Here is a 12,084-nt window from a genome sequence, read left to right as displayed (position 1 = left end):
ATGGTGGTACCAATGACCAATCTCCTTATGACATGAAATAAAAACATTGCTAACCACCTCCCCCTCTGCACTGTGGTGCTCCCAGTACTCTTGGTTTGAACAGCTGACACAGTGGCACAAATGGGGTCCAGTCTGGTGTCCCGCCCCCGCTCATATGACCCCTGTGTTCACACTCCTGTATATATAGAGCAGGCACAGCTGAAGAAGGCCCCTGGCAGCCAAAATGAAGTCTGCCATGTCACAGTGCTGCCTGCTGCTGAGTCTACTGCTCTTCTCTGCAACAGGTAGGATCATACACATGCAAATACACATATGAATGAAACGTGGGATTTTCACAATTGAAATGGGGAAGTAATCATTTATGCTGTTTGATACTGGTCATTCATTCATTGATTTAGGACAGAATACTACAAATATTTGCCTGAAATGCTAATTACTAGTACTATCACTATCAAAATTGGAGAATTACCATAATAATTTAAAACAAAATATTGTACATTTTGGATGTGAAAAGTTCTCAAAATGTTGCATATAACAGTAAGCTGAAACCTATGAATAAGTAGAGTCAATGCTGAGGTGTCACAGCAGCTGATAGAAGTGCTTATTCTTGCAGGAGCCTCCACACATCCCCCTGTCATGTTACCAGCACAAAAGTATCAACTACCATCAACTGTTTTTGTGTTATTTCAGCTGTCAGTAATTTTAAGACATGTGTTGGTCTCAGAAAGTGAATGTTACAATTATTGCCTGAGGTTTGAATTAGGAGGAAAAGGCATAACTAACCTTGTGTGCCCTTGTGTTGGTCTATTTGTCCCATAAAATAATGCTGATGTTTTTCCCAAGTCAATTTAGAATCATACAAATTATGAAGCATATGTATTGATGTAGTGCTGCATTTAACAAAAGTCTTGGGAGGTATGTGCAGGCTCCCTCATGTGTGATCCCTGTAAGCAGGCTCCATGTACAGGGGGTGTCCCAACTAAAACGGGACACAGGGCTGCAGAGGACAGGCCCAGCTGGGTCCAGTAGCACAGCAGCTGAACTGTGGGGGTTATATAAGCAGATAATCAAGGACTATTTAAAACTTTTGATAAGTGAATCATGGAGCTGAAACGTCAACATGAAACCACTTTTCCTATGAAGCTTTGGCCAATGTCTGATGTGTTGATTCTGATCGAGAAAAAATGAACATGTATATATTTAACTGTATAGGCACATTCTCTTATCACAAAAGCAAATGTTAGGGCTGTCTAAAATGCAAATTTCATTTACATTCTGCACCAGTTACAGTTACCAGCAGTAGTCTACTACCACCTAGTGGAACCTTTGATCCAGTGATCTTCAGATGGACTAATTGACGTAGGCTCAATTTCTTATTACTATGACTCATTTTACTTTAGGTTTATTACCTTTATAAGTCCAACACAACCCTATTCCTTTGTGCAATAATTTCCTTGTAGTTTTTTCAGTTTTTGCACTGTTAAAGAATTTAGTGGAACAGAAAGCTTTTGACGTGCAGCTAATTACAATTCATTATTAGGCCTAGGTCTTGATCTGTGCAGTGCAACATTTGTGAAATGTTACTATTATGTGTTTTATGTGTAATTACCATAGTCATAGATACAGGCTACTTTGTGTCAGCTCAAACAAAGACTCATGCAGGTTTTTTTCTGCACGCTGTTGCACTAGAATAGTGCAATAAGAAGTGTAATTCACACACAGGGCACCATGACAATCAGGGAGAGTCATACTTCCTGAAAATAGGAGTGGAATGATCCTTTCGTCTTTTCGCCCTCTGACTCATTGTGGAGCTATTTCTGTCTCTTTGAGGTAGCACAGTACCAGGCACCTGTCCCTCTCTGTCCCACTGCACTGCAGCAGGGGGTGGCCCATCACAAGAAAGGGACAGTCTTACATAATCTCATTGATCCCAAGATAAATGTATATAATGTGTTTCCTTAAGCCTTCACAGCAGTTTAAAATATCTCATAAGGGACAAACACTAATGACAATGACAGTAACGATAGTAGTGAGTCATTCATTCATTCAGCTTCTCAATAGTGAATGTACAATGTGTTGTAACAATGTATGTACTTGGGTCACATCCAAACCACAGAGTCCAGATCAGTACAGCCCCCTCATCATGTTACCACACGATAATTCCTTCTTATTCATTTCACTCACATACCAGTTCATTTTATCTATGCCTCTTCATGTCAAAGACTGTATTGATTTTTAGCTTAAACTTGACACCTTTAGCTTTAGCCATGGTTACTGTTGAATATCATCATAGTATATATGTATTATGGTTTGGTGTAAAATGCTCGTGTTAGTTTACAGTGTTGCATTAAAGTTGGATTTGTCGCCAGCTATTTTCTACAGTCACTGAACTTATTTGACCACACGCTCCGCATCGATCTCATTTCTGTTCCTAAATGTCAAACATGCTTTATGATTAGTTCAAATTATTAACAAATATATAAAAGTCTGCCTACCCTGCCACCTCCTTTTACCCCTCCCTTTTCTTTACAAATGGGCAGTGTTCAAATGTCTTACTGCTCCCACAGTAGGGCTGCAATTATTTTTAGTAGTCTATTAGTCAGTGATGATCTTTTCAATTAGTTGGTTAGTCAAACAATAATTTTTATTGTATGTACAGATATTATGGATTCATTATGAACAAAGTAAAGGTTGAAATAAGATGACTGAAGCCTTCCAGATAGAAGTTTACTATTGATAAAAGTCCAAAAACATATTACTTATTGGTAGATTGGTAGATTGCGTGTTTTAATGTGTTGTTGTTGTTGTTTTTTTTAGCCCAGTTAGCAATTACTATTATTAAAACAGGATTAAGATTCTTTCCATAGTCCACAATTATCCAAGTGACTATTGTCATAATTCTGTTTTATTGTCTCAGGCCTTGGAACTGGTTAGAGGAGTTTGATTTTCAGCTAATTTAGATATGAGTCATACAAATACAAGTTTTGTTCTCCCCCAGATCTGTTGGCTGATCCCTCTGTTCCTGAAGACGAACCTCTAGTACCACTGCAGCTGCAGCAGCCTGACACTACTGACATTTTCCCCTGTGAATGTGACGCAACAGGTGACCACACAACCCAGAGTTCATCCAACGACACACCAGCCCCAGACAGACCCCTGTGTCCGCCCTGCAACCCACCAGTCCCCCCCTCTGACACGGAGCAGGGTACTGATGAGGGAAATCATGAAGAAACACAGCAAAATGGAGAGGAGTCTAGTCAGGATGAAGTAAACAAAGAGGAGACAGTGTCCGATGATGAGCAGGTAGAAGAAGAACTGACTTTGGAGGAGGAAGTCACAGAGGAAGACCTGGAGGATGCTGTATTGTTTAATGGTGCAGAAGAACAGAAAGAGATTACTGCTGAAGAGGAAAATGAACAACTACAAGAGACAGAAGACGAGATAGAAGAGGAGATAGATGAAGAGGTGGAGGAGATTACAAATGAAGTAGAAGAAGACAATCTAGCTTTCAGTGAAGAGGCAACCAGTGAAGAAGAAGGAACACTTGATGAAGAGGTTGAAGAAGAAAAAGAAGAAGAAGAAACAGAAAATATCACTGAGGAGGTGACTGAACAAGATGAGGAAATACATGACGAGGATTTGGATACAGCCGAGGTAAACAGTGAGGAAGAAGATACTCTAACACAAGATGAAGTAACAGAAGTAGAGGAGGCAGAAGAAGAAAATGATTCAGGAGAAACGTCAGATTCTAGTGCAGAGGAAGAACAAGAAGAATCAAATACAGCAGAGGAAAACAGCGAAGAAGAGTCTAGTGAAGAAGAAGAGACAGTTTATGCTCCTGAAGAGGTTATCACCACAGATGACGAGGCGGATGATGCTGTCAAAGATGAAGAGGATGAAGTAGATCCTATCGTTGAGGAGGTACCAAGTGAGGATGAAGAAACTCAAGAGGAGGAAACAGAGGCAACAGACATGGAGGAGGTTGCTGTTGAGGAGGAGGCAGCTTCTGAGGAGGCGCTAGAGACTGTAGAAGAAGAACACCAGGAGGAAGTAACAGAGGAGGACCAGGAAGAGCCAACAGAAGTAAGTGCATAAGAATTGGATGTTTGTTGTGATTTATCCTTTCGAGTCTGGATTCATAATGTCACATGTGCACACAGACTGTTGTTCCTCAGATGTGACAAAGCTGGTAGATTTTTGGTGTAATAATAATGCACTGTATTTATATAGCGCCTTTGAAGACCCCCAAAAATGGTCCATTGGTCCATTGGTCCATTGGTCCCTTAAACCACCACCAATCACTCATGCACACGACATTCATACTAGACAATACGGGTGAAGTGTCTTGCCTAAGGACACAACAACAGTTTCCCCCTAGAGCAACTGCTGCCCCACTGTGACACCTGATCTCCCATCCAAGTACTAACCAGGCCAGGTCTTGCAGGTCAATTTAGACATCTTTTTTTTTTTTATTACTGATATAATGTACCCTCACACATGCCCAAAAAGGTACAAGATAATCTGTTCTCTGTTTGGATATATTGTTCAGTCTATTGTCTCTTGTAGGTAACAGAAGATGAAGCAGCTGCAGCCACAGAGGAGCTTGAAGAAGTTGAGGAGGAACATGTTGAAACTGAAACCGCAGAGGACAACAAAGCTGAAGAAGACACACCCCAGGATCTAAATGAGGAGGACACGATTGAAGAAGGCGCTACAGAAGAGGAGGCCATCTTGGAACCTGTGCAAAGTGTTGATTCTCCTGCGCCAGAGGACCTACCTGCTGACAGTGAAGAGGAGATCCAGGCTGAGCTCAACCCAGTCAGTCCCGAGGCAGAACCAGAACCAGAGCCTGTAATTGAGGTCACCACAGACTCCCCAGTGCAACATGAGGAAACCATTGCAGATGCTATTGTTGAGGAGGTGACAGAGGAGAAGCCAACACCGCCCAAAGCAAAAGGTAAAGAATGAACTGTTACAAAGTCTAATCTTTACCTGTTGCTGGGTATTAATAGTGAAAATGCATGACTGAAGTAACTGGAGTCTCCTCACTTTTACTCAAGGCTTATGTGTTACGGAGCTCCAGTTACAGTCAATCTGCCCTATGACCTTGATGCTTCTGTAATTAGGGAGGAGGCATGCCATTAGGTACTGCCTAGGTGTTGACACGAGCTATGAAAGACTAAGGCCAAAAGTTTCTCAAGTCTCCTCTGATCCTCCATTGTGGCTCCTAACATCACATTACGGAAGTCTAATATATGCAATAAGTACAGCAATAGAATACACAACACCTGCACTATTTTAGCTATTAGACAAAAGTTTTCCCTGCTCATCCAAGCGGCTTCTTCAGTTTAAAATATATCAGGGTAAAAAAATTGGTATGCACAACGTTTTTTAAGACCCAGTGCAAATATATGTTTTTGGTTATCCAATACAGGACTATACTATTTAATCACATTTATTACACTGGAACAAGGATTATACCAAAAGTTAGTAACAAACATACAACTGCATTTGGATACATCAGCAATAATAATATTAAGATATAGCACAGTTACAGTTTTTCAGTATGGTGTCTTGTAAAGTTTGTTGCATGTTGGCTATACTTGTAGAATATGTGTAGCTAAAGGGTAATTAGCAGCAGTGCGTGGTACAAAAATAAAAGGACTGAAATAGCAGAGGAACGGGATAGACTGATAGGTGGGCAACAGCATGATATAACAGTTGGACCAAATGGCCAAGCTATTCAGAGCAACTTTGCCCTTTGCTGGGGGAAGGGCCGAGACAGATGACCCCAACACACATTATGACAAAAATCAACTCCTGCTGTATTTATATGTGCGTCTGTGGTAGGTCTATTTATATTCATTTATTAAATTACCATGAGAGGAAGCCAGAAAATGAAATATAGACTGTTATTGTGGATCCGAATAGTTACTTTGCTGTGAAATGTATAAAAACACAGTGCAACTGCTGTGTTAGGAGCATAAAGACAACAATTATCTGAGGATCTTATATACACAGTGAGACATGAAATGGTATAAAGTTGAATGGAGCATTTATGTAAAATCTGTGGACATTTGTGTTGTTGTAGAAGAGGGCAAAAACCCCACAGAGTTCAAATATTATTTGAACATATTTTTCAAACTTAGGTCAAAAAGTCAAAGAATCAGCAGGTCCAATCATGAGGGACAGGAGCCACATTGAGGAGACACTGCACCTGAATACGGCGGAGCTCTCAGCCGAGTTCACAGGTGAGTGCATTTAAAATAATATCTGTTTGGTTACCATGACGATTACGTGTTCGTAAGATGTAGTGAAGGAGATGCCACAGCATACTACTCATACTACTCATCCTGAACTCGTACTGTTTTAGCAGTACAAGTCCTGCTAAGACTAACGAGTGATGGAGAAAAAAGCATAATATTACTCTTTTATTAACAGAACTAATTGCAAGAAACCAGCACGTTAAAATGAGAGGAAGTTCATGTGTACACTGTGTTCTAAAAGTATTCACAAAATTGCTTCCTGATGTGGAGCTTCTGTAGCTGTATGGGTGTGTGTGTGTGTGAGTGTGTGTGTGGGGGTGGGTGGGGGTGTGTGTGTGTCTTTGGACAGGTGATTAATCAGTACAAATGTACCATTGTATGAAAGATTCTCTGTTCTCCTCGTGCAGAATGGTTTGTTTTGCTATAGACTAAACACTGCAGAATTTCCAGCGTCTTAATTAGCTTGTTTTAATTAATCAAATGTAATGAGAGTGATTCAGGTAGCAAGGACATTAACATTACGCTGACCTCAAAGTGTTTTTCTTCCATTGTTTACTCAAATGTTCAACCCTTCTGTCTATTTTCTTTAGCTGCTCAGAAAAAGTTGTTGGATATCTACCACACAGCCATCAAACCCATGGAAGACGCTTACAAGTACAATGAGCTGAGGCAGTATGAAGTCACAGGTAAATGAATGCATAAGACAATAACATCACAGTCTAACAATAACTATTCAGATATAAATGTGTTTTCTGCACAGACTGTTGACCAGTACCATTTTGAGATGACTAAAACAGACCCAAAATAAATATAAAAAGGGGGGGAGAGACCCATGAGTCTTTGGGACCTCTGGTGGTACAAAATGAAAGGACATGCACTAGTGACAATGACTTGAGACTGTAATCATGTTATTAAAGTTAGCTGATGGATTATTTTTGAATAAGAGAAGAGTTTGTCAACCAAAAATATTATTATAATGGTCATGGGTCACATTTTTATATAACACTTTTCCACCTTCAAGGCACTCAAAACACTTTATATCAAGGAACCACTCACCCATTCACACATTCATACACCAGTGTACACAGATACTGGAGTCGAGGTGGGTTAAGTGTCTTGCCCATGGACACAACAACAGCATTCATCTGTGGAAGCTGGAATCACACCACCAACCTGTGGCTGAGTGGATGTGACCACTCAACTACTGACCGAACCATCAACCTTCAGATTGTACTTTTATTGTAATTTTATTTTGTATTTAAATGTCTTATACACTGAGACCCAATATTTGTAATCTTCATCTGGATTTAAGACAATATCCTATGATTAAGTAACATATTGATTTAAAGTGGTATCTACAAAGTGTTGTGTTTTTTGTGCAGATGGTGAAATTACCTCAAAGCCCATGATTCTGTTCCTGGGGCCGTGGAGCGTTGGAAAGTCCTCAATGATCAACTACCTGCTCGGTCTCCATGGCACCTCACAGGAGCTTTACACAGGTGAACAAAAGACAAGATAGAGACACACTACCAGGCAAAAGTGTGGACACATCCTCTCAATGTTTTTTTGTTTTTTTATATATATTTTAACTACCTTCTGCATTTTATATATATACAGAAGACATCAAATATATGAAGTAAGATATATGGAATTATGTAGTAAAGAAAACAAGTTAAATATAATATGTATAAAATATATTTTAACTTTTTTTTTTCTTTTCTACATAATTCCATATATGTTGCTTCATATATTTGATGTCTTCTGTTTGTACCTTAAATGTAGAAAGTAGTAAAAAGAAATAAAATAAAAAAAAACATTGAATGAGAGAGTGTATCCAAACTTTTGACTGGCAGTGTACGTTTCAACAAATGCTCTTTTAAAAATATTTTTCAGCAAAGCAAATGGTGACTACTTTGAGTATACAATATAAAAAAAAAAAAAAAAATATATATATATATATATATATATATATATATATATATATATATATATATATATATATATATATATATATATATATATATTTTATATGTATGTATTGTACCTTAAATGTAGAAAGTAGTAAAAAGAAATAAAATAAAAAAAAACATTGAATGAGAGAGTGTATCCAAACTTTTGACTGGCAGTGTACGTTTCAACAAATGCTCTTTTAAAAATATTTTTCAGCAAAGCAAATGGTGACTACTTTGAGTATACAATATAAAAAAAAAAAAATATATATATATATATATATATATATATATATATATATATATATATATATATATATATATATATATGTATGTATTTAGCAGAGTAAGTAAGTAAAGAAAAACAAACATTGATTGATTATTTACCATTCAAAATCTAATATGTGTGCTAATCCATTTCACAGGAGCTGAGCCTACCACGTCAGAGTATACAGTCATCATGCATGGTGAAAAGTTCCGTACTGTTGAGGGTATCGTCATGGCAGCAGATAGCTCGCGGTCATTCTCACCCCTGGAAAAGTTTGGACAGGGATTTTTGGAACGGCTGGTGGGAATTGAGATGCCTCACAAACTTCTGGAAAGGGTCACTCTGGTAGACACACCTGGGATCATTGAAAACCGAAAACAGCAAGAGAGAGGTAACAGTAACAGTGGAGATGTAAAAGGCTTTGTTTGTTTGTTTGTTAGAGAATATAATGTTGTTACCTCCTCAAAAACATACCTGGAGCTGTGTTTTGTTTCAATCACACACGTTTGGGTAACCCTATATTATAAGTCTGTTTACATCTTAAAAGAGCTTAAAATGCTCTGTTCCACCTTGTGATGTCATGACCCGGTAGTTTTCAAGTTAACAGTTACCTTTAGTTCAGTAGAGATTAGCAATTCCATGGTTGAGATTATTCAAATGATTCTAGCGAAGGTGTATGGAGTTTAAAAACACAGTGGAGCACTTCCTGTATCACCACATGACATCATAAGGTGGAACAGAGTGTTTTCTGTTTGAGAGAACTCAGTTTAAATATGCGGGTTTGTGAGTTAAACATGTGTGAATGAAACAAAACACAACTCCAGGTCTGTTTGTGATGAGGAAACAGCATTATAACATGGATCAGAAAACAGGGTAATAATGGGCCTTTTAAACACATGTAGAATATCAGACCACAGCTCAAAAATACAGTCGGGCTTTAACTGGGTAACTGATGTACATTTTTGCTTAGTTTATATCAATTCTCGTCTCCAGGTTACCCCTACAATGAAGTGTGCCAGTGGTTCATAGACCGTGCCGATCTGATCTTCTTGGTGTTTGACCCCACAAAACTGGATGTGGGCGGAGAACTGGAGATGCTCTTTAGGCAAATGAAGGGCAGAGAGTCCCAACTGCGTCTGATTTTGAACAAGGCCGACACAGTGTCCACCCAGGACCTGATGAGGGTGTATGGGGCTCTGTTTTGGAGTATGGCTCCTCTGGTCAATGTGACTGAACCTCCGCGGGTGTATGTCAGCTCCTTCTGGCCTCTGGACTACACTGGAGACACCAGCCGAGAACTGTTCATGAAGGAGGAGATCTCTCTGCTTGACGACCTCAATCAGGTGCAGTATTATGAGCTCTATTTATGGGTTTCAGGTTGATGAAAAATAAGCACTGTTTCCATAGCAATTAACAAGAAGTGGAAGCCCATGAATAGGTTGCATTCATGTGACATCAATATAATAATCCCAGTAACTAAAAATTGAGCTTGAGGACAGGTCAGATTTCTGTGGTGGAATTTGTTGTTCAACTCTTTAAATGCAGATTTGTTGACCTGGTTTATGGTGAATATTTTTGTAATTACTGGACCTATCCTCATGAAATTTTGTGTAGATCATAAAGTTGGATTTTTTTTTTTCATAAACTTTAAATCTCCCATAGAGTTATATGGGCCCAGCCCTCCATCTGAAGTTATAACTATCATCAAATTCTAAAACGTGAATGCAACCTTTTTCCAAAAGGCCATATTATGTACTTTGGTTGGCTCCTAATATGATCTTTTTATCTATGCAGGTCATTGAAAACCAACTGGAAAACAAAATAGCCTTCATCCGTCAGCATGGTATTAGAGTACGTATTCACGCTCTGCTGGTGGACCGCTACCTCCAGACCTACTATGACAAGCTGGGCTGGTTCAGTGATCCTTATGAGGTTTTACATGACATTGTGAGTGATCCCGATAAATACTACATCTTCAAGTCTATTCTGGCCAAGACCAACATCAGCAAGTTCGACTTACCTGACAAGGAGGCCTACGAGGACTTCTTCGGTGTGAATCCAATGGCCAACTTTAAGCAGCTGTCATACCACTGCAGCTGGAGTGGTGGATGTCTGCTGGACAAACTGGAGAAGGCTATCTCACATGATCTCCCAGCTCTCCTCAACAGCATCAACACCACCCCTGATACGCCACCCCCTCCCAAACAGGCCCCAGCTCCACCCCCACCTTTCCCCGGGACATGTGAGGGTCCCAGCTGTGAGGAGAAGCCTAAAAACCGATGGAGGAGACAGTGAGAGGAACTATGCTCTGTGATCAGCAACTCACAGAAGAAAAAGAATATTGGACAATGTTGTCATAAAAATGTAGCTGCACTCTTTTTCAATCAATGGGATATTTTACGCATAATTAAAAGTTGACAAAGTAAATTAAATATTTTATTATTTATTTATAGTAAAATTTTACTCACACACAAACTTAGACAAGCTTAGAAAAATATAAAATGTGAATGAAATAGAAGCTGTTGCTTGCTTATGAAACTATATTTGTACAATTTCTGTCACTCCTGTTGAGCGAAATGGCACCATGAAGTTTTATGTTCTGTACATTTGTTTAAGTATGAGGGTGTTAATATTTCCACTCAGCAAATCTGTTTAATATTGTAGCGGATATTGTGTTTGTGTTTGGTCATATGAATGCTTTTCATGCGTTATTTGTGGTTGAAGCATTATGCCTTGTGATATCAGCATTGTAGACAAATTATTTTGTCACAAAATCACTGTAAAGCATGCAACACATCTGCAAGTTTCCAATCCAAATAGTAACACTTAAGTGTTATTTAAGAGCAAGCTATGTATTTTGGACTTCTCTTTTGAGTAAACAGGAACCAGATCTAGTGGGTTTGTGATTATTATGTATTATTTTAATATTATTTCTTTTTTTATTATTATTTTACATCCCTCCAATATTGCAAATGTATAACTAAATAATTACTGATGATACAGATGAGACCCTTATTTGGTTTCATGATTTGGTGGACCACCTAGATCATATGCACAGAGTAGCCACCAGGTGGCGCCTTGGTTCATTTTATTACCAATATTTTCCAGGGTCATAACGATGTAATTAACAATGCAATCCCACCCTAAACTAATAACAATTGTATTATATGTTGTTGAAGCACGTTTTCTGTTTTATTAATTATTTAGTATCATTAGACATATACGCTTAAAAAAGCAACAAATTATAAAATATGTATTATTTCAGTTATGAGTTAATTAGGAAGCTCAGACCCCATCAATTGATTAAAGTAACAAATATCATTAAGATATTTTGTGTTTGTATTATTGACAGCATCACGCCTGAGTGTTCTCAAATCATTTAATTAAATTAAACTGATGGGCAAACATAACCTGGCCCTGCGTGAAGGAGGTAGGCTATTGGATGCACAATGTAAACACTGCAACACACTTGTCCATAAAAATACATGAGAAGATGTTTGCAATGTGTGTAAACTGTGATTGCAGAGAGACAGAGGCGTAGCTCCCGAGTCTATGAACACAAACTTATCAGTGTCTGGCTTTATCAGCTCAATAAACAGGC

At 38.6% G+C, this 12,084-nt stretch overlaps 1 protein-coding gene across 1 annotated transcript; it reads left to right on the top strand.

Annotated features, from left to right (window-relative positions):
- The first annotated feature begins 193 nt into the window (after positions 1-193).
- LOC117372193 (uncharacterized) lies at positions 194-11,808 on the top strand. The gene is made up of 9 exons (XM_033967996.2): positions 194-284; positions 2,999-4,083; positions 4,567-4,957; positions 6,150-6,251; positions 6,857-6,952; positions 7,649-7,765; positions 8,641-8,874; positions 9,477-9,826; positions 10,278-11,808. The coding sequence occupies exons 1-9, from the start codon at positions 224-226 to the stop codon at positions 10,776-10,778; spliced, it is 2,937 nt and encodes a 978-aa protein (XP_033823887.2). The 5' UTR covers positions 194-223; the 3' UTR covers positions 10,779-11,808.
- Positions 11,809-12,084: the final 276 nt, after the last annotated feature.

This window comes from Periophthalmus magnuspinnatus, chromosome 1 (genome assembly GCF_009829125.3).
Source record: "Periophthalmus magnuspinnatus isolate fPerMag1 chromosome 1, fPerMag1.2.pri, whole genome shotgun sequence".
Taxonomy (NCBI): Eukaryota; Metazoa; Chordata; class Actinopteri; order Gobiiformes; family Gobiidae; genus Periophthalmus; species Periophthalmus magnuspinnatus.
The sequence above is the reverse complement of the archived record's forward strand: the minus strand, read 5'-3'. Positions and strand labels throughout refer to the sequence as shown.